At 44.1% G+C, this 24044-nt stretch overlaps 1 protein-coding gene across 4 annotated transcripts in view; it reads left to right on the forward strand.

Moving 5' to 3' along the window:
- The window catches only part of LOC103177720 (A-kinase anchor protein 2), a 99706-nt gene extending 83724 nt beyond the window's left edge, over positions 1-15982 (forward strand). For all 4 annotated transcript variants that reach the window (XM_007892032.2, XM_007892028.2, XM_007892030.2 and 1 more), the window contains 2 exons: positions 7433-7626; positions 12876-15982. In XM_007892032.2, coding sequence (XP_007890223.2) covers positions 7433-7626; positions 12876-12968 — 287 coding nt within the window. In that variant the 3' untranslated portion in view covers positions 12969-15982. The remainder of the gene's footprint in view (positions 1-7432; positions 7627-12875) is intronic.
- Positions 15983-24044: the final 8062 nt, after the last annotated feature.

The raw sequence follows: 24044 nt of genomic DNA on the forward strand, positions 1-24044 counted from the left end.
CTGGCGATGTTCCGGAGGTGATGGAAGGCGGTGCCAGTTGTGGTGCGGATGTGAGGGAGAAAGGACAGCTCAGGGTCGAACAGAACCCGAGGTTCCTGACTGGCTTTGAGAGGTGGAGAGTGCAGCCTTGCTTTCCGATGCTGTCAGCGCCTGAGGTGCGGAGGCGCTGACGTGAGCCAATCAGGAGGGCCTCAGTTTTACGCACGTTGAGCTGAAGAAAGTTGTCTCTCGTCCAGGACTCGATGTCGGACAGGCAGCTGTCAGGACATCGGTGGTCGTGGAGTTGAGGGTAGAGGAGGAAAGGTAGAGTTGGGTGTCATCCGCATACATGTGGAAGTTAACCCCATGTCTGCGGATGATGTCACCAAGGGGGAGCATATAGAGGGTGAAGAGGAGGGGACCGAGGACAGAGCCCTGAGGGACACCACACGAGACAGTGCGGGGGGTGGAGGAAAAGCCATTCGTGGAAACAAAGTATAAACCGTGGGAAAGGTACGAACTAAACCACTCAAGGACAGGGCCTTGAAGGTTGAGGTGGGAGGACAAGCGGTGGAGGAGGATAGCGTGGTCGACCGTATCGAATGCTGCCGATAGGTCGATGAGGGTGAGGAGGCAGAGGGAGCCCTGGTCGCAGATGGTCAGGATGTCATTGGTGACCTTGACCAGGGCGGTTTGTGTGCTATGGGCAGCACGGAAACCTGACTGAAGGGGTTCGAATAATGAATGGGTGGAGAGGAAAGAGCGCAGCTGGGAGGCGACAACTCGTTCCAGGACCTTGGACAGGAAGGGGAGGTTGGAGATGGGCCGGTAGCTTGATAGCTGCGACGCATCAAGGGAGGGTTTTTTCAAGGTGGGAGTGATGGTGGCAGTTTTTAAGGGAATGGGAACAGAGCCAGAGGAGAGGGACAGGTTGACGATGTCTGTGATATGTGGGGCAAGGAGGTGGAGCTGGGAGATAAGGAGTGGAGTGGGGATGGGGTCAAGGGAGCAGGTGGTGGGTTTCAGGGATAGGATGAGTTTGGTGACAGAGGGTGGGGAAACGGGTACGAAAATGTGTAGGGGAGGATGGGTAGGAGTCGGAGTGTGGGAGGGAGGGGGTGGGGGTGGGTGGATGTTGGAGGGGAAGTGACCGCGGAGCGGATTCCCTTGATTTTGGATTCAAGGAAATCCAGCATCTCCTCGCAGTGAAGGTTGGAGGAGATGACCTGCGCGGGGTGGCGGGGGGGACGGAGGAGTCGGGATGTGGTAGAAAACAGTAGCCTGGGGTTGTTCTTCGCCTCCAGGATTATCCTGGAGTAGAAGGATGACTTGGCCGAGTGGAGTGGTAGATTTTGAGGAAGTTCAGCCAGATTTGTCGGTGGACCGTTAGGCCAGATTTGACGCAGGTGCGTTCAGCGGCCCGCACCTGGCTCTTCAGTGAGCGGAGGTGGGTGGTGAACCAGGGGGAGGAGCGAGAGTAGGAGACAGTACGAGAGGTGATGGGGGCAAGAGTGTCGAGTGTGGAGGAGAGGGTGTTGTGGAGGAGGGTGAGAGGAGAAGAGGGGTCAGTGAGGGTTGAAGGCCAGAGGGAGAGGAGTTCAGAGGACTCCAAGGCAGCGGTTAGGGATTGTGGGGGTAACTTCTTCCAGGGGCGGTAGAAGATGGTGGTGGGTCTGGTGGAGGTGGGGAGGGGGTGGAGGTGGTGAAGGAGATGAAGTGGTGGTCGGAGACGGCCTTGTCGGTGATAGTGACATCCGAGACACTGAGGCCCCGGGTGATCACCAAATCGAGTGGGTGGCCGTGACTGTGAGTGGGGGAGTTGATGTGGAGGGAGAGGTTGAGCGAGGAGAGCAGGGAAGAGAAATCTGAGGAGATGGAGCAGGAGGGGGTTGAAGTCGCCCAGGATGATGAGGCGATCAGAGCAGGGGCAGAGAGATGTAAGAAGTGTCGAAATATCGGAGATGAAGGTGGGAGAGGTTTTAGGGGGCCGGTAGAGGAGGAGGATTTTGAGTGAGAGGAAGGAGGGGTGGGAGAGGGTGAGGTGCTCGAAAGAGGGGAAAGAGCCAGAGGAGTAGGGGGATAGGGCAAGTGGTGTCCTTGAGATAAGGGCTACACCACCGCCACGGCGGTTGGGGCGAGGGATGTGGTGGGAGGTGTAGCCGGGTGGTGTGGCCTCTGTGAGGGGGAAGATGTCGCCTGGGGTGAGCCAGGTTTCCGTTAAGGCCATGATGTCAATGCTCTCATCAAGGGGTGAGGCAGAGGGATTGTGGGATAGAGTTACAGAGTGTGGGACAAGAGATGCTGAATGCCTGTTGACCAATGATGGGGTGGAAAGTCCAGGGGATCTGAAGGAGGTTGGTATCCACCAACCTGAGGGAGCGGAAAGGCTGATTTGGGGTAGGAGGTTGGAGAGATAGGAGGGGGCAAGACCATGGAGGGCTTCAAAGGTAAGAACAAGGGTTTTTTACTCGATTCTCCCTGAGGGATGGCGAGCCAGTGAAGATGGGCAAGAAGAGGGTGATTGGTTCGCGGAGCCTGGTGTCGGAGAGGACATGAGCTGCAGAGTTTTGACTAATCTGTAGCTTGTGGAGAGAAGAGTTGGGAAGTCCAGCAACCAGGCCGTTGGCGGAGTCAAGTTGGGATGTGATGAAAGCGTGGATTGGTCTCAGCAGCCTGCGGTGAGAGGCAATGGCGGAGGTGGGCAATGTTGCGGGGGTGAGGAAAGGCGGAACAAGTCACGGCACAAATGTGGGGTTTGAAGGATAGCTGCGGGTCAAAAAGGACACCAAGGTTTTGTATTGGCTTGATGAGGTAAAGAGTACAGCCATGAATAGTGATAATGTCAGCGGCTGAGGTATGTAGGCGCTGCCAAGATTCAAGCAGGAGGGCCTCCATCTTACCAACTTTGGTTAAAACGTTGGTGACTCACCATTTAGAAGCTTGTTCCCCTCTTTACCATATTGTAGACAGAGATCAGATAATGCAAGAGAATTCCATCACACATAACAGCACTTATTTAGGCAACAGCTGATGGTGGTAGATTATAGAGGAGCCTTGACTACTTACACTGTTCCATGAGACATGGTCTAACCTGGTCAGATCGATCTCGCATTCAGTTTTGGTATATTTAATCAGCAGCGCTTCTAAGCAGTGCTGTACCATTGGTTACAGGAGCTGGTATAAAGGGCAGCTATCTTTATGTTTTCTGCCCCTCCCAAACATCCAGTGAAATCTGCAAGGTGTTGTGGATATACATAATGTAGTCCTAGCTATGTCATCAACTACATTAGCAATCTGTATTCACACAGTATCCATTCTCCAATAAGCTTTTCAATGGATCAGAACCTCTTTGGGATCAACACCAGTTTGTAGCTGTATTGACCTAAGTGCACTGAGATGAGTAAACCCAGTACAGGCTAGCTGGCACATTGGCCCCTTCATAATTTGTATGGCTCAGGATAAGACAGGGTTTACTTGCTTGGCTCAGTTGGTCACACTTTGGGTGTGAAGGCTGTGGGTTCAAGCCACAACCCACAGTGTGACTTGATTTCATGATCTACTCTGATATTCTTGTACATTGTGGAGTCCTGTAGCTCAGTGGTTAGAGCACTCGCTTTGCAAGCGAGAGACCTGAGTTCAATCCCAGGCAGCGCGAAACCTTGGGCAAGTTTCCTTACTCCACACACCTAATAATAATCCCTCCAAAACCAAAAACAATAATAAATTGGTCATTTTCAATCTACGACTGTTTGTGGGACATTGCTGTGCGCAATTGGCTGCCGCGTTCGCCCACAAATATACAGTCAATTCACTTTACAGTGTGTTCTGTGAAGCGCTTTGGGACGTCCTCCCGACGTGAAAAGCGCTATATCAAATGCAAGGATTATTATTATTATTATTACATTAGGATGAGGTTGAAAGTGTTACATTTGGTCGAGAGGTCAAACTGAGGTCTGCCTATTAAGGTGGACATTGAAGATTCCATGGCACTATTGAAATAGGAGAAAGGTATTTTTTTCTTGATGTCCTGGCCAACAATCTTCCAGATGAATTGAACATTTATCAACCAGGACCTGGCTAGTGTGAAAAACTGTTGGATTGTCCACAAAAACTTTCACTACACTGACTTGTGAACCTGAGGCACTATAAAGTTTCATAGACAGACATTTCTACTTCAGACACTATAAATTTCTGTCTATATGATTGTAACCACCAAGATACTGGGAGATCCCCAATGCAGTGTTTTATTCATTTTGGTGTCCTCTTTTTGACAATAATGGACTTTGAGTGCCAGTATGCTTAATTTTTGCAAGATAAGTTTAGCTTATGCCATCAGTGTTGTATGTTTTCAGACATCAATTTGCACATGATTCCTGGCTGACTCCATAGTAGTGTGTATTGCTGGATAATTCATGAACTTCAGCAAATCGACATTTGTATATAAGAGTCCTACTCCCAGACTAATCCGTGATGTGAGTTAGTCACCAGTTAATATAAACTCAGAATATTGCTGTGGCACATGATTTACTACATCAACAACATGTTCCCATGACCAGCATGAAGCCTGCAGTGCTATGTGCCTGGGGGTAGAAACGATTTCAGTGCAAGCCACACAGAAATCTATAACCACATTATTTCCTTAGTCTACAAATATGCAGGCACGCATTTTGCAGTAAATCCTGTGAAGGATACAGTGGATGCTTTGAGAAGTTTTAATGATGTAATAAGGCGCTATCCCAAATACAAGGATTATTATTGTTAATAATCTTTGGGTAACATTCTTGGGTTGTCAGATACCGCCACAGAAATGATTGTGCACATGAAAACTCAGAACTAAATGTACTGGCAAGGCCCTCTTTTATACAAATTATATCAGCTCCACTAGAAGAACATTCTCAATGATTGAACACTACAACGTAATGTTGTTAGAAACCACTGCCCATGTGTTACACAACAAGGTTTATTAAGAAACTGGAATACTGCGTTCAGTTTTGGGTACCGCACCTCAGGAAGCTTGAAGAGGGGGTACAGCACAGATTCACCAGGATTATACCAGGGCTTAAAGGGTTAAATTATGAGGACAGGTTGCATGAACTTGGTCTGTATTCCCTTGAGTTTAGAAGGAGGAGGGGTGATCTAATTGAGGTTTTTAAAATAATAAAGGGATTCGATAGTGTAGATATAGAGAAACTATTTCCTCTGGTTGGGGAATCCAGAAACAAGGGGGCATAATCGTAATATTAGAACTAGGCCAATTAGAAATGAAATCAGGAAGCATTTTTTCACACAAAGTGTAGTGAAATCTGAAACTCTCTAACCCAAAAGGTTTTGGATGCTGGATCCATTGACATTTTCAAAACTTGAGGTGGATAATAATAATATAATAATAATCCTTGCATTTGATATAGCGCTTTTCACGTCGGGAGGATGTCCCAAACCGCTTCACAGAATATATTGTAAAGTGAATTGACTGTATATTTGTGGGCGAACGCGGCAGCCAATTGCGCACAGCAATGTCCCACAAACAGTTGTAGAATGAAAATGACCAATTATTGTTTTGTTTTGGAGGGATTATTATTAGGCTCTGTGTGGAGTAAGGAAACTTGCCCAAGGTTTCGCTTTGCCTGGAATTGAACTCAGGTCTCTCACTTGCAAAGTGAGTGCTCTAACCACTGAGCTACAGGACTCCACTAGATTTTTGTTAGGTAAGGGTATCAATTGATATGGGGCAAAGGCAGGTAATTGGAGTTGAGGTACAGATCAGCCGTGATCCAATAGAATGGTTGTACAGGCTCAAGGGACTGAATGGCCTATATCTGTTCCTATGTTCCTAACTGCAAAAGTGGATTGCAAAATAGTACAATGTGGGTTTTTAAAATAGCACTCCAGGTGGTTTTAATTAGAGAGTTGGACTGTCTCGCAGGTGTATTATTGAAGGACTCTTTCAATAGAAGTGCTGATCAATCATCAACTGCAGTGAACTTAATATACTTTAATACTGGGGACGAAACTGGGCTGCAAGTTCCTGCCCCACCTCTTTAACACAGAACTGCTTCTTGAGTGTCCTCTGCTGACAGCTGTGAGAAACCACAACACAACAAAATAGCTTGAGAGACACACACCTAAAGACAACACAAAGTAGTTTCCGAGAGCTCCTGATGGAGATGCAGTTAAGAGCTCATTTATCCACATAGATTGGGACTGACCCCAGTGTGGAGAAACAAAGAGTGGGGATAATTGGACTCCACACAATACACAAATAGCTCTAACTAAAAATATGTTCCATCAGGAGTTTAACACACTACTATTTCTGTAGTAACACACTGTACCAGGCATTCTTTCTGTGTCTGTCACACTTTGACAACCCCCCCCCTCACTGTCTCTCTCCCACTCTCTATCACATTCCACCTTTCTTTCACACACACTATCTCCTTTTATTTACACTGTACCCCTCTGTCATACTGTGCTTTCTCTCTCACTGTGCCCACCTCTCACACTTGCTCCTTTCTCTAACACTATGGCCCTCTCTCTCTCTGACTCGAGAATCTCTGACTGATTCAAGATCCTCATCCTCACCTACAAGGCCATTCACGGCCTTGCTCCCTCCTACCTCTCTGACCTACTATCCCCCTACCTACCCTCCCTTCCTCTGGCTCCGGTCTGCTCCACATCCCCCGCCCCAACCGCCCTACCATCGGTGGCCGGGCCTTCAGCCTCTCAGCCCCGAGGCTCTGGAACTCTATCCCCCAGTGCCTTCGCCGCCTCCTCCCTTTCCTCCTTCAAGGCCGGTCTCAAGACCTTTCTCTTTGACCGTGCCTTCAGCTCCCCTCTCGACTCTCTACCCCCCTCCTCGCTCCCTCCCTTCCCTCCCCTCACTCTGAGCATTTCCCCCCTGCTCGGGTCCTGACCCAACTGTACAGCGCCTTGGGACGTCCTCCCGACGTGAAAGGCGCTCTATAAATGGAATCTTGTTGTTGTTGTTGACTGCCCCCCTCTCACACTTTGCCCCCATTTTGCTCACATTCTGACCCGTCTTGCTCCCTCACATACACCTGCCCACTCTCTTTCAATCTCTAGCCCTTTCTCTCAAAATGTTCTCTCTCTCACACACACACATTGTGCCTCTCTCATACTATTCCCTCTCTAGCTCTATCCCTCTCTCACACACTCTGCCTCACTCTGCTCTCTCTCTCTCCCTCCCACGCACACACATATCTTTCTCTCACATACAAATACTCAATTATTGTTTTCCATAGTTTGGCATGATCTGAAAATATTAACCCAACACCAACGGGGCCACAAATACCACATCTGAACATGTGCTATTTGTGGCCCCGTTGGTGTTGGGTTAACATTCAGCAAGACATTCCTGTAATCTCTTGCCCTTGTGTTAAGTGTGGTTAAACACCCAAGGAAAAGGCTATGCTTAATGATTAAGCTCTTCTCTTTGCAGGTAAAATCGAGAAGCTTAAATCCAGCCCACCCTCGCCCACTACAGAAGCCCCGGTAACATCACCCCAACCAGATCCCACACCTCAAGAGCTGGATGGTTCAGGACAGACCCGCTCGAGGGGGCTGATGGAGACACTGATGGAGGACTTTGAGATGGAGAAGGTTAAACGGCGGGAGAAACGGGATCAACCCAATGTAAGGAACAGGGAATATTTATGCTGATAGTGTCGCAGGTGATAGTGTTGGGAATTAAAATAGTGTTACAAGTAACGCAGGCAGATAAAGCATTGTAGACCTGATCATGCTCTGAAACTGGTCCACTGACACTGATCTCGAGGTACATGTCGGTCCAGGAGACTAGGTGGAACCAGCAGAGAGTCGGTCAGATCCGGACTCCACCACTGTCACCTGGTGAACCAGGAATATCACACTGATGCCACTCGCTCAGGTATGACATTTTAGTGTAGCCAACTTATATCAGCAATCATTTCCATTCAGACTCAAAGGAGTTTCTTTACATAAGCACAGAAAAAAGTTAGCCAACAGGCGCATGATAGAAACGAAAACAAAAGTTACTGGGAAGACTCAGCAGGTCAGGCAGCATCTATGGAGAAAGGAAAGTGAGTCAATGTTTCGGGTCCACAACCCTTCGTCAGAACTGGAGCATGTTGGGAGGGAGAGGCTTTTAAGGACTAACAGAGAGGGGGGAGGCAGGGCAAGGAAGACAAAGGAAAAAATAAGGTAGAAGACAGGGTTAAAGAGGTGTTAATGATGCAAAACAAAGGGGGAGATTTCAACAAAACAGGCAGACCAGAGAGAGAAAAGGTGTGTCTGGGACCCAGGTGATGTGGTAATGGTCACAGAAGAGGGGTGGGGGGTGGAAGGTAAGCTATTATGATTTGAAATTGTTGAAATTGATATTGAGGCCAGAGGGCGGTAAGGTTCCTTGCAGCGCATGATAGACCCCTTTTGTTGACTTGAAGCACACCCTGGTCAGCTTCAGCGTGGCAGGCCATGCGGAAAACAGCTCTCAGGACATTAACCTATTTACTTACCAACACGAGTGGGATAATCCATGTGAAATATTACCAATGAATAACCAAAAGCACAGCAGTGGGCACGTGGATTACGGTCTAATCCTAGTGAGCAGCCACTCTACAGCAGCAAGAGAGGTTTGGAATCACTCTGTCTCTGGCAGGGTCCTGCCAAACTACTTTCAACTGTTTCAGCTCTCGCTATGAGCTTGCGATGTTCTCATGCTTTTGGAGAGGTGCAACGATTATCAAAATTCTTTGGCAAGAGTTGCCTCGTGGACAGTTAAGCATCTCTCGAGCAGTGTTGTCCAATACAAATTGCTGACTAGCCAGAAGCAACACCATTTTAGCCACTGAACAAACTCACAAAAAGGTCAAATACACATGTACACGCCATACGAATATTAGTATTGATATTGCATGCCCAGCAACGGTGTCTATCACTCACACTCATTTTTAAATTACTAATAAAAATGTAATTTTGCCACATCTGGATTACAATTTGCCACATGTGATGCATTGGACAAGCCTGCTCCAGAACAACGGAACCAAATTGTCAGTGAGGAAATGGAAGCAAAAAGTGCTGCGTTGAGCACCCAAAAAGGGGAAACGTGCAAAAATCTGACTGAGGAAATAAGAGCAATATTAGCATCCTGACCTAAATTATCTTGTGCTTCCTGGCTGCAGGTAAGTTAGTTATCATCTCATAGTTTGTCAGGTCATCAAAGGAGGTCTAGTGAAAATAATTTTTTCTATGCAGTAGTATCGCTGAACATACATGTTCTTCAGTGAATAAATTAAGGAAGATTTTTCCGATGCTTTTCTGCCATTGTAATGTCCCCCTGTTTTACGTGGTACATACAGGTGGAGTAATCCGCACGGAAGGAGAAACCCAGGAAAGTGAGTTTGAAAGGGGCAATGACTCAAATTCTGATTAGTTGACCCAATAATCAATTCCTTTTTTCCTCATGAATTAACTACAAGCCTCTGTAATGGTTGCACCACCTCTCTCTCTCTCTCTCTCTCTCTCTCTCTCTCTCATGCTTCTTCTTTTAACTCACTCATTGATTCCAGCCATTCCTGGTGGTACTGCCTGGTACCCAAATGTGTGACCAAGTAATCAACCCTGCCGGACCACCGCATCACCCGGCGGTACTCGTAGGCTGACATACTTACCCCCTCCTCCACTCCACCCTGTGCTTCCTGATTTACGTGCTATTAACAAAAGAATCATTTCACCCAGGCTGAAGGAGATGAGAATAACCCTGGAGCAACGTGTTTCACAAGGAACAAAGTTAGAGGTCCTCATTGGGCTGTTGTAAGTGGGTTATTCTAAGTGTACTCCTGTGACTCCCATACTCTTGTCATTGCTAATACCTCATGCACTAAATGAGAGAGCAAGCAAACTAAAATTGCAAAGTGAAACGGTGACCAGCATGAAATAGCCCATGTCATTCCCAGGGTAGATATTCTGAGTGTTCTGTGTTGATGTCCAATTGGTTTCACTGTCAGCATGTGTTTCTTTGGTAGCCAGGCAGCAGCCGTGGTCAGGAGCTGCTACGACAGCTGATTCTGTTCCTGATGGAGCGGAGACACCGAGCGATCTGACTGTTCATATTCAGATTTACCGTGACAATGAATGTGTTTGCTCCAGTCTCCATGTGGTAAAGTGATGGCTTTCAGCAGGTTCAGTAGCACTCCTTCAACTGCAGCATTGGAACACAAATTTCTGTGCTGTAAATTTACATGGAAGCAGAGAGACTGACATTATGTCACTCACTGTTCATTCAGTCACGATCACAAGGGAGCTTGCCACATAGGAATTGCTGGGCGAAAAAGACCAAGGTCCATCTAGTTCACCCTCTACGACAACAACAAGATTGCATTTATAGAGCGCCTTTCACGTCGGGAGGACGTCCCAAGGCGCTGGACAGTTGGGTCGGGACCCGAGCAGGGGGGAAATGGTCAGGGTGAGAGGAGGGAAGGGAGGGAGCGAGGAGGGGGTAGAGAGTTGAGAGGGGAGTTGAAGGCACGGTTGAAGAGAAAGGTCTTGAGACCTTGAGGTTAGGGCGGGGGATGTGGAGCAGACCGGAGCCAGAGGAACGGAGGGTACGGGCAGTTAAGTAGAGGGATAGTAGGTCGGAGAGGTAGGAGGGAGCAAGGCCGTGAATGGCCTTGTAGGTGAGGATGAGGATCTTCTACCATCGTGGTAGTCGCATGCTACAATAATGGAGATGTTGATAGCAATTAATTCTGTTTTTTTCCGTTCATTAGTTTGATCCGATTCTCCCAATGATCTCACATCTGTGAAGCATGTTCTCTCCCCAGCACTGGACCTTTCGCAAACATTGCCCACAGGGGGCGGTCAAGCACACAAATTGGTGGAAAACATGGAGGGGGGTGTCATTTTCAGTATTTAATAATTTAATCCCAACGTTCATTATCACCACAAATTACGAGCTTTTGTTTGAAACTCACATTGTTAGATTAACATTAATAATAATAATCCTTGCATTTTTGATATAGCACTTTTCACGTCGGGAGGATGTCCCAAAGCGCTTCACAGAACACACTGTAAAGTGAATTGACTGTATATTTGTGGGCAAACGCGGCAGCCAATTGCACACAGCAATGTCCCACAAACAGTCGTAGATTGAAAATGACCAATTTATCATTTTTTGGGGTTTTGGAGGGATTATTATTAGGCTCTGTGTGGAGTAAGGAAACTTGCCCAAGATTTCGCCCTCTGCCTGGAATTGAACTCAGGTCTCTCACTTGCAAAGCGAGTGCTCTAACCACTGAGCTACAGGACTCCAAACACAATGTAATGCAATATATGACCACTAGAGAGTCCCATAAGCCCAGTTATGGGGCAAAGTGCTGCTCTGTACTGAGGCTGGATCTCAGATACATTGTTAGAGCGAAGTGGAGCCTGAATTGTTATTATTATCTGAACTGCAGGGTAACTCACCTTAGAGTTGGTAGCTTGATAATTACTGCCAGATTACAGTAATACCCCATGTGCTCCATTCATATGAACCACTGTTTAAAAAGCAAGATTGCGGCCTCTTTCTCATGATTTACGTACACTGGACCTCAACAAACTCTGATTGATGTGCTCTTTCAACGACTTTTATTCAATGCCACTTTGTTCCTTTGCTCAGTTTCCCCATTTAACATAAATGTTTGTGTCTCTGACGTTCCCCTAATGCCACAGAGCTGCTCAGAGAGGATGCAGGAGGATGTCTCAAGATCACATCTCAACATGTGGCCATGTACCACTTTACAACCCAGCCTACGATAAGCCAGTACAAAGAATGTGCCATCTTTAGTTTGTGTAATGCTGTCTGCCTGATTTACACACCTAATCCCTTCCCAAAGTGACAAACAATGATCCTTTATTTCAACCCCTGAGGTGACAAATTTGAAATGAAGCAGAAGTGAATAAGAAACACTTTGATGCGGCTGGGGATTTGCCAAACCAGTGTTTGTACTATTGAGCAAGGTGGAAGTCAGAGCTGTGGCAATCACTGGCATGGACAAAATCTCTTCACGCACTCACTGGCCTTCTCGTTCATTACTGTGTTAGATCCACTACCCGCCAATCCGTTTTGTTGTCTTCCCCACTTGCGCTGTTAGATGATCTTAGTCTACGTGACCGTAAGAGGTCCTGCCATTGTCTCAAGTAGGGAGAAGAGAATTATCCAGGGTTCAAGCTCCTGTTCATTGTTCATTGACATGTTAAACCTTGAGTCAAACAGCCAGCCAACATTCACTGTCAAGGCATGAGTGATGATTGGGCACTGGAGAGCGATCAGTGCCCAATGTAAAAAGAAAAGAGTGAAACACCTTTGGGGGAAATGGGGGTGAGAAAATGAGCGAGAGAAAGAAAAACATATTGTTTGTAAAGCATTAAAGTGCGAATTACCAAATTTAGAAAGAATATGGCAATTGGTCATAGAGGCAGTGAAGCAAAGGATTGTAAGAATTAGAAGACCCAATATTTAATTCATGTGTCCGTGTGTATGTATGCAGTTAGGATGGAGGGTGGGGTTAGTAGGGCTATGTTAAGACAGTTACAGAGTTGTTCTGAATTGACACTTCACTGAATGCTTGAATTTCTGTTGTATCTCTTTGATCTTCATTGTATGCATGAAGTGTTCCATTCATTCAAAGGAATATAGTTCAGTATATCAGAAAACAATGATAAGAAGCATGGCAGGATTATTTAAAAGTGTAGGATCCAAGGGTCTGGATCTTTTTGAAAGCTGGATGTTCAAGAGGAGCCATAAGATAAACAAAGTAACCTGTGAGCTTGACAGGCGTTCACTCTAAAGGGAGGGTAACAACGTTTAACGTCTGTTGATGGTTGAATTCTGTCCGCTGACTTCTCAGTCTTGCAACTTGCAGGTCCTCGAGGCTACCCGGGTAACCCGTCGGAAGAGCGCTATGGCTTTACGCTGGGAAGCTGGTATTTACGCCAACCACGAAGATCAGCAGTAATCCTTCCACCAGGCAATCAGAAACACAGGAAAGGTCAAGGAGTTTGCTCAAAGGACAATCAAACGCAGCATATTTATTCATGCAAAGCCAAGCTGTGCTTCCTGCGGAAACGAAACTGTAGAAGCCATCTTTATGAACATAACCGGACCATGTACGAAGAGAAGCTTCTGCATTTTCTTAATATTCAAACAGATACTGCAAAAATTAAATATCCCCCAAAAATAATTCCATGACAGTCACTGGCAGTTGTGAAGAGTCAATAGCTTGTGTATAAATACTACAAACACCCCTTTTGGTCCATCTGCATAGGCTATGCTTCACTGCACTGCTGGTCACTACCACTGCTGGTGGTGTTAACTTCCCTGTACACAGGCATAGGCAGCTTGCAAAAATGTCATGCTTTTTTTTCTGGAAAATAATTGTTCTTGCTTACACCTGGGATGAAGCTGGGAATGGGAGACGCATTGATGCAGCCTTCATCTTCAAAGATTGCATGGTGTGCTGTGTGTACATTGAGTTATTGGCACATCCATTGTCCTGTTAACTGCAAATTATTCATAGACCTAACTGTTCTTTGGTGCATATCCATGATCTGTCTGGCTGCGGTCATTTACACAGCAGAGACATCGGTAACATAAATAACAGTTGAAATCCACGCCATTGAGAAACAGTATTTTGTTAATTTATTGCAATGAGTATGGGCACGATATTGAAAATCAAGGAAAAACAGGACAATCTTTTTACCACTACGGGACTGTGTAACAGAAGTGCGAGTCTGTTCGAAGGGTTAGGAGGTTAAGAGGAATGTGAGCAGGACAGGTGGAACAATATTCATGCCTTAGGCAACAATCAGCCCAAATAGCCAAAACATATCTTTTACACGTCACTTCACTAAACTTGTGTACGGTTGACGATGGATTCCCTTCCTACCCCCCCTCCCCTTCCCCCTTTCCTGGTGAAGTCACACCCTTAGTTGTGGTTTTTTCTGAACATGCCCAACTTAAAGGCAAACTATCAGTGTGCTGCACTGTTTAAAAGCATAAACAGATAAAGCCCAGTCTGTCACAACAATGGGTCATCTGCATCCCACATGTGCAGTGCAGGTATCATTTTCTATTGTTACTTCCGCCTCTCTGCCAATGCTGAGAGGCAAACATAGCAATAGGAAATGGCAGAAAAAAAAGGAACTCCTTCCACAGCTTAGAATGAGCAGTTGTTCATAGTCTCTGACTCACAGATCTCTATGTAGAAATATTTCCTAAAAAGCACTGAATTTTTTAAATCAATTGAACAAAAAAGGACAGTTGAAGTGAGCATGATACGGTATTTGCATGATTCCTAATAACTAGTGTTATTTTTTTCAGTGGGTAATAATTTTGACACTTAAGAAGAATTGTGGTATTTATCCCTATGCTTTTTTAAAATACATTGACGATTGTTAAGTGGCAGGGAGTGAGGAGGGAGGGGGGAACGCTGTGCTAGTTTTATTTGACAAGCGTTTTCTCATTTTTAGCTTTTAATTTTCTTCTGTTAAAAAGGCAGCACAACTCAAATATTTTATATCCATCTGAAGGGTCTTGCTGTGGCCAGCTGGGTGGGCTGGTGATGTGCCAGTGCTGTGGTTGCATGTCATGCAGCTCCTAGTCTTTTCAGTACCTCATATGCATGTACTATTCTAATTGTAGGTAGAGTATTTGAATATACGCTGCAAAGCGAAAAAGGAGCAGACTTGACTACTCCCATTTCATCTCCACCAAAGCATATTGAAGCCCTCACTACAGTAGACCAGATTATTCCTCAAGGTATCAGAGAATGTAGTTTGTAGCCTGGCAGGACATTTCAGGGGTTAGTTGTTTAATTTTTTGTGTGTGTGATATGCAATTTGCTTTATGAAAAGTTATCCATCAATAATCTAATGAGCCAACGATTTTGGTGTAGCATTGATCCTTATGGGACTGAGAGCCGAGCTAATTTTGCAAATGAAGATGAGGGGGAGGATTAATCCATCACACATTTGACTTTTTTTTATTATATGTATGTAGTATTCATTATTATGCATTGAGTATATGCTGTGTACCTGTGAGTAAACACATGTACAGTGTTATGTTTTCAGTCATGTTTTTCTCACTTGCAATGTCATTTGTCACTAAGGTTTAGGCTGTGTATATCCTACAACCACACCATTCACTTATTTGTTGGTTTAGTTAACTCTAGCAATGTTTGCAGACTGACTGATGACTGATTGATGTACAGTATTTGGAGGCGGTTGAGTAATCTAAAGCTCTTTCACCACAAACCTCAGAGCCTGCTGTTAGCAAGAGTGAATTATTTTGCTGTTCAAGTGGAAGGTAATTACAGAGGTATTTCAGGTCTCAGCACTTACCTTTTGTATCCTGCATTGTTAATATTACAACCATCTCGCATTCTAGAAAAACTCAAATTTAGGAGACTAAGATTTGAAGGTATCTGGTTTTAAGACCATTGTTGTCAAATTTCATATCCTGCAGAATTTTGGAAAATTCTTAAACTCAACTAAATTTCGAAACCTTCTTTTACAAGTTCTAAAATGAACTGAAGAAGGACAGATACAAAGTTATAACTGAATTTAAGATTTTGCCAAAATTCTGTGAGCAGATCTGAAATTTTTAGATGGTGGTCTAAAGAATTAAACCAAGTTGAATTTCAGGCCCTAGAAAATGGACATGCTCAGGTAAAGGGTAGTGTACTCATGCCCTGTGCATAACAGAAGAACTCCTCACTTCAGTTTTATGTTTAAAGATAGGAGGTTGGTGAATATTAAAGATCCAGAACATTGAAGGGCTAAAAAGGATTAGAGGAACCGTTCCCTAATGTCTTTTTTGAAGGACCAGTCTTTTTTTTTAGGTGTGTGTGTGTGTATGACAGCCTGCAATATGGGTGATGCTCTGTTTATGTGACAGTCAATGTGCATATGAGGATGAGTGTGATGACTTGTGTGTTTGTGAGGGTCTGTGTGTGTGTGACAGTAACTGTGTGTATAGGGCCTGTGTGTATGAGTGTCTGTGTGTGTGACAGTCACTGTGTGGCAGAAGAGGGGTGGTGTATGTGATGATCACTGTGTGCATGTGAGGGTCTGTTTATGTGTGAGTGTATGCATGTGATTGTGTGTATGTGATAGTCTTTGTGTGTGTGTGTGTGTGTTTAGTGTGTTGGGAGTGGGGGAGAGGAACAGGCTCATCCTGCTGTGTTCCAATGAAAATAGGTTCAGATCCTAGTCTCTGCTCATTGGTCACACCATTCATCCCTGTTATTATCCTAATATATCTCTTCTGCACCCTCTTTGTGGCCCTGAAATCCTTCCTAAAATGGAGTGACCTAAACAGGACACAATATTCTAACTGCGGTCTAACTAAAAATTTGCACAAGTTAAGCCTCACCATTTTGGTTTTGTATTCTATGGCAGTATTTGTGAGACCAAGGATCCATCCAACTTTCTTCACAACCCTGCCCACCTACTATCCTTCCCACCTATAAAGATTTACGGTCTGTAAAAGGTGGCATGAAAAGCAAGTTAAGTCAACTTGTGAGGTGTTAGCACCTCAAGGTGAAGACTGAAGTATCTGAATTTTTTCATGATTGTAAGGCTAAGTCCATGAATTTCAAACCTGTGATGCTAACTACAGTCACGCCAGCACTCTGTAAAATTTTCAGTCCTGGTATTCCCACACTGTGCAGACATTGTTGCATCATTGTCTTTCGTCAAGCTAGGTGTTAAATTAGCACCAATGTTTTATTGGTAGCAAAGCAAAAAGGGATAGCAATATATTACACCCTCTTAGCGCAAGCATAAATAGTACAAAAATGCCTGGTTTACTGTGAGGCACTCACGCCACCAGGCAAAATGAATAGAATATTAAAGACCACTTTAAACCTACGTCAGCTCCTGCTCAGTTTTGAGGATTTGGCACATGATAAACCTAAAAGGTTTGTTTTCAGTTTGTTTACTGTGGGTTGTGTTGCCCTAAAAGCTTCTCTCGTCTTTGGCTTGATATTTTCTCAGCTAAATGGTCAGAACTGAGGTGAGTCCAGCTTCCATGGCACGTTTCTTCTCTTTGTCATCTACAGTGACTGAAGGAAAGCGAGTCTTTAGATCTGGTGGTTGAAGAATTTCACCACCTCCTACTTACAAATAATTCATGGTTCACAGTCTTGGAATGGAGAAAGAAATTTCACCATGGGCACAAATACATTTTGACACAATTGTCTAACCACTCTAAGGAATTGTTCAATTGCAGCAGGTAGGAAATAGGAACAATTGTGAATGATAATGTACGACATGTCTGGTAATGTGTGTGACAGTGTAGTGAGATAACATGTTAGAAGCAGAGTGTGTATAATAAAATAGGGAATATGTAATGATAGGGTGTGTGGTAGTGTCAGGTGTGTTATGGTGTACTGGATAATCTAGAATATGTTATAGTGTATGGTATATATGTGATAAAGGGTATAATGAAGAGTGGTACAATGCAGAGTGTGTTGCAATATGGAGTATATGTGATAGCTTAGGATGTATTATAGGATACATGTGATAATATATAGTGTGATAATATAGGGCGTATGTTATTGTAGTGTGTAATAGGGTGTATTTGATAATGTAAGATGTTCTAATATTGGGTATTAATCATTGACAGAAATCTCAGTCTTCAGTCAGTCAGGTAGGAATTCCTTTTTGATCAAACCTGCAATGACTCATTACATGACTGCTCCACCAGAATAGCTGGAAGCTGTTAAGGTTTTTGTTGGTAACGCCAAAGTATTGAAACCTTGTTTTTCTAGCACTCGTGTTATGAACTTTTATTATGTAGTTATCCACACAATGCCTAAACTTTATGGAATTATAAATATATTTTAAATTGAATATTGGCTTGGTATTTTTGTAAGGAGAGCTCCAATGGAGTACCAGAGATATATATCACTATGCAGGACTACGTTGCAATAAAAACTGGCTTTGCTTAATATTTCCCTATTGTGTTTATTCAATCTTTGTGTCCTCGTGTGTGGAATGGTTCCACTTTTGTTTCACAGAGTTGAATACGAGAGGTGCACCCAAAGCCTAATGCAGAAAAATGTGTTCAAACCACCCAGCCTTTCATGTGTTTAATTTCATAATTTCCCTCCATTGACACATCGTGTTTCAAAAGCCTTAGCTCCAAAATACACCCCAACTTCACTCTTAAATGTGCAAGAACACTGAGGAAGTCCTGTTGTTTCAGGAGACGCTTCCATTTTAGTTTGAGTCATACCAGTTGTCTCTCTCTGTTTGGAGAAATAATCCTTTAAATTTGATATTGCGTCTTTCATGTTAGGACATGTCCCAAAGTACCTCAAAGGATATATTGTGGAGTCCTGTAGCTCAGGGTTAGAGCACTTGCCTTGCAAGCAGAAGACCTCGGTTCGATTCCCGGCAGGGCGAAACCTTGGGCAAGTTTCCTTACTCCACGCTCTTGATAATAATCTCTCAAGAAAGAAACAATAATAAATTGGTCACTTCAATCCACGACTGTTTGTGAGACACTGCTGTGCGCAATTGGCTGCCACGTTTTGCTCACAAATATTCGGTCAATTCACTTTACAGTATATTCTGTGAAGTGCTTTGAGACGTCTAGAAGATGTGAAAAGCGCTATATCAAATGCAAGGATTATTATTATTCTGCAAAGTGGTATTACTGTGTATTTTGTGGGTGAACACAGTAGCCAATTTGGGCACAGAAATGTCCCACAAACTGCCAGGAAGTGAATGACCAATTTTATTTGGAGTACGGCTAAACAGACCACCAGTAGAAACTCACATTTCTTTTCAAATAGAGGACTTGGTCTAACATATCATTCGAAGGACAGCATCGCCAATAAAGTAGCCCTGCACTGAATTGGAATGTCATCTTAGACTATATGAATTCCACGTTCATTATTAATGCCATTGTACTAAAGCACCCACCTGTTACAGAGTTAGTTAATCACTGACAGCTTTACAACAGCATTGAGACTGATCTCTACTAAGCCTGTAGATGAGTTTAATGAAAGAGCTCATGCTAATGTCAAACTGAATGGCCTTTAGTCAACGATAACAACTTTTATTCATATAACCCCTTCACATAGGACAATGAGACATCCATAAGGACGGGTTCGACCCCTATGGGGTAGTCTCCCACGCATTTTTATATTGTTACACATTTAGAACATTCCTTGGAGCAATAACAGAAATCAGTAAGGAAAACTTTACGAAGAAAATTAAAAAAACACAAATCATTAAAATAATAGGTCGGTATCTTGACCTGAACTGGCCATGGCTCCTTATCGGCACAGAGCTTCGTGTTTTAAAATCCATAGGATGGCACTACACTGCAATGGAGGTTGTGCTCACAACTGCAAAGGAGTGTCAGCCTAGGTTCCAAGCTCAGGTCTTGGTGAGGGGCACCAATACCAGAAACCCCCTAACCCAGAGGCAAACCAGCTGATGCAAAATTAAATGTGATCTTACCCACCATTGTCTGCACAAAAGCTTTTTCCAAGCACTGTTGTCATAGGGACTTCTGTGTTTAAATTATAGTTGAGGAGTTATTGGATTGATCCCAGGCCATCTGAATGGATATCTACTGTTGTATGACTGGAGCTACTGAGTTTTCCATCTGAATTTAAAGCACAATAATAACATAAGTATAAAAACATGACATGGTCTTACAAAGTGTATATTATTTCGACAGCAAAGGGCCACAAATAGCCACAAAGTAACTCACCATTTTTTTTTGTCTAGGGGGACAAAGAGAAACTCCCTTCTCTTCTCCAATTGCGCCATGGGATCCTTGAAGTCCACCTGAACAAGTACCTTGGTTTAACATCTCACCCAATGTACGGCATCTAATAATAATAATAATAATCCTTGCATTTGATATAGCGCTTTTCACGTCGGGAGGACGTCCCAAAGCGCTTCACAGAACACACTGTAAAGTGAATTGACTGTATATTTGTGGGCGAACGCGGCAGCCAATTGTGCACAGCAATGTCCCACAAACAGTCGTAGATTGAAAATGACCAATTTATCATTTTTTGGGGGTTTTGGAGGGATTATTATAAATCTCCAAATATAGTGCCTCCCCTTCCCCAGGAACTGAATGTCAGCCTTCCCTTCTGAATGAAATAATTCACAACTCTTCAATGTGGTAATCCATTCAACATCCTAATAATTCTTCAAATACACTCCCACAAAATGATCCCACAAAATACACCGTCACTACACTATACAGTGCATCCTATGAAGGCCCACCTGCCAATGGTAGGATGGGCCAGGTGGGAGACATGGAGCAGGTTGGAGCCCGCTGAATGAAGGGAGTGGACAGGTTGATAAGGGGGTCAGTCAGCAGGCCACAAAGGTAGGAACAAAAACAACAACAACTTGCACTTGTATGGCGCCCTCCACTCCGGCAGCATCTCAGAGCACTTAACAATGGTGGAGCCCAAGGCTGAGCCAGGTGGAGGGGAAAGTGACTATAGGTGTGATCGAAAAGGAAGTTCTTCAGGCGTGACTTGAAGATGGGGAAGGAGTGGGCGAGGTGAAGGGGTTGAGGGAGGGAGTTCCAAAGTTTCGGGGAGTAATGGCTGAAGGCACGACCACGGATGGTGGAGCGGAGGATTCGTGGGTGGGGAGGAGGAGGCCGGACCCAGTAGAGAGGAGGCAGCAAGTATTACTGTGGGGACAGAGGAGGTAAGAGAGATGGGGAGGTGCCAAGGAATGGAGGAATTTAAACACTAGAGTGAGGATCTTGAAGTCGATCCGCTCTATGACAGGGAGCCAGTAGAGTCTGGCAAGGACTGGGGTAATCGGGGTATGGAGTTTGGTGCAGGTGAGAATGCGGGAGGCGGAGTTTTGAATGACCTGGATTTTGTGAATAGTGGAGGAGAGGAGACCGGCGAGGAGGAGGTTAGAGTAGTCCAGCCGAGAGGTGACAAAGGCATGGACAAGGGTTTCGGCAGCTTTTGGTGTAAGGGATTGTCAATGTAGCAGAGATGGAAGAAAGTGGTGCTGGTCAGGGACCTGTGGGGGAGGAAGGATAACTGGGGATCGAATTTGACGCCTAAATTGCGCTCGGGTTCAGAGAATTTTAAGGACAGGTCCGGTAGGTTGAGGAGGTCGGAACCGTGGGACAGAAGATGTCAGTGGGAGCCAAAGAGTATGGCTTCTGTCTTGTTGACGGATGGATCCTTGGAGTAACCCGCAGGTGAAGGAGCAACTACATGGAGGGCCTTGAACGCAAGGACAAGCTGCAGCTTGTGGAAGGAAGAGTTGGAAAGGCTGACAAGCAAGGAATTAGCGTAGTCAAGCCTGAATGCCATTTTAAAGCAAACCTTAGTGTGAACGGAATATCTTTTGCCTTCATCCACACGTGTCTGTTAAAATCCTGCCTTTATGCCGGTTTGTTATAGTGTTGCCAACTGTCCAGTTTTAAACTGGAAAATCCAGTTTTAAGGGATCTCATACCGTGCCCAGTTTGAAGAACTAACTCAACACTAAATGTCTGGTTACTGCCCACAGAACTACAACTCCCAGCATCCCCCATGCCCTGGGCATGCTCAAAGCACTGTGCATGTGCATAAAGAACATAGCTCATAGTGAGAAACTGGAAAGTTCACAAGTCCACTTAATCACCAATTCATCAACCAGTGAAAATGATATGTGCTCAGAATGGCTGTCAGATGATCAGCCAGTACCCGGTAGTCTCCTCCCACCTGGAGGTTTGGGGAACTGCTGCAAAACACTGACATATTTTGCGGTACTTTAGTCAGTATCACTTTTCCATGTGGCATCTAAAATTACATTACAGAAGTTTTCTAACCGAATCACACTTCCTGCTTCCTTGTCATCCCTGTGTAAACAAACCTTAGGTTCACAAGCAAAAACATGCCCTCAGGTCTCTCTGTCAATGAAAGCTACCACAACCTGTTTCTCAAATACTGCACCTGCATTTTTTTCTTATCAAAAGGCTTAGATTGTTGTGAGCGTAGGAAAGTTTACTGATTAGTTTTCCTTTAGTAACCTGTTTAAAAATCTTTCAAAGCAACTTTGTTTAAAAAAAGTATGTTTAATTGTTAATATGTTTTTACCAATTCTAAACATGTCATGTAAAAAATGATATGAATTGAGAAGGTTTGATTTATTTTTTTCAATGTTGAAGTATTGGAGCATGAGGTTTAAAGAGATAAGTCCTGTAGCTCAGTGATTAGAGCATTCGCCTCGCAAGCGAGAGGACCGGGGTTTGATTCCCGGCAGGGCAATTTTCCTCACTCCACACGCCTCTGTTTACCTAGCAGTAAGTAGGAACCCACTTGTTAGTCGATTGGCAGATCACTTTTCTGGCGGTAATAATTCCTTCAAAATAAATAAATAATTTGGTGACGCAATCCGTGACTGTTTGTGGGACATTGCTGTGCGCAGTTGGCTGCTGCATTTTGCCTACAACATATAGTCAATTCACTTTACAGTATAATCCGTGAAGCGCTTTGAGACGTCTCGAAGATGTGATAAGGCACTATATTAAATGCAAGGATTAGTATTATGTGAGTCACTGAGACATATCTTCAAGGAATATCTGAAATTCATGTTTGGGTGTGTCTATCAACAGTTGACAAGTTGTTGGAAACTTGACAGACATTGCTTTCAAGGTAAACTATATAGTTTTAGCTGATTAAACTCTAGCAGTATCATCATACACACTTTGGAGACTCAAGCCTTGGCTCTTGCCGTCTATGCCCTATTAGGTAAACAGAGTGGATTCCTGAAGGGAGAGAGTTTACATTCGATTGCAAACATTGGGAAATTTCTATGTCTAAGTGGGCATATACCCTTTGAACTGTGAACGCAAAATATGCAAGAAAAGCTTTTTCAAATAGTTTTTTGCATGACTTCATCGTTGCAAACATGTCAACTACATATCAAACCTTAGTGTACATGTCAAATCATGCTCAATGGACACTATTGGGAGTGCATTCAATCTGTCCTGGATCATGGTAGATCTGAGTGAGTTTTTGATGAGACTCATCTTTGAGAATAAGTGTTCTTCACAGACTGTTACTGATCATGTTAAGAAAATACAAAGAGCAATAACCCACTTTTTGAAATGTTGATTCCACTAAGTGATTCTATTTCATATACTTTAGCATTTCTCCAACTCAATATGTGATAAGAAATCCAGAAAATGCAATTTCATCAATAAATGCATCAAAAATCATTTTTCAGCACCACTAAAATTAAACTGTTTTGCTGCCAGACATGGCTCATGCTCTCCACACTGTCTCTTACCTAATCTGACCTCCTGGAGGTGTAACTCATACCTCCAGCCCAGCCCATCTTGCTGTCATCCACTGCGCTGCCTCAGTCAACCTGGTGAGAGCTTGCAGTTGTGAGCCACACTGTAAAATTATATTCCTGATGTTTAATGGTTTTAAGGCTTTTAATGAATCTTTATGTACATTTAGAATGTAACCTACCCATAATAAGAATAATATAATAATCATTCTTGCATTTGATATAACGCTTTTCACGTCTTCTAGACATCTCAAAGCGCTTCACAGAATATACTGTAAAGTGAATTGACTGTATATTTGTGGGCAAAATGTGGCAGCCAATTGCGCACAGCAGTGTCCCACAAACAGTCGTGGATTGAAAATAACCAATTTTTTTGTTGTTGTTTTTGGAGGGATTATTAGTAGGCGTGTGGAGTAAGGAAAGTTTCCCAGGGTTTTGCCCTGCCTGGAATTGAACCCAGATGTCTCGCTTGCAAGGCGAGTGCTCTAACCACTGAGCTACAGGACTCCATAATCCTTTAATGAGGTTTGTTTGATTTAATAACTAGCTTAGCAGGGGTTAAAATTAGCTTTGCTGGATGGGTTGAGGTCAGCTTCTGATTACATTCCATATTTTCCTGGGAAGATGTTCACTTCTCTGAACATCTTGTAACGTCTTCATCCGAATCTCAAATAAGTTGGTGAGCCAGCCAGGAGGAAACTGTGTAATTGATCTAGGATTAACTGAGTAAGTCATATAGA

Source organism: Callorhinchus milii, unplaced genomic scaffold, assembly GCF_018977255.1.
Source record: "Callorhinchus milii isolate IMCB2004 unplaced genomic scaffold, IMCB_Cmil_1.0 Scaffold1, whole genome shotgun sequence".
NCBI classification, from domain to species: domain Eukaryota; kingdom Metazoa; phylum Chordata; class Chondrichthyes; order Chimaeriformes; family Callorhinchidae; genus Callorhinchus; species Callorhinchus milii.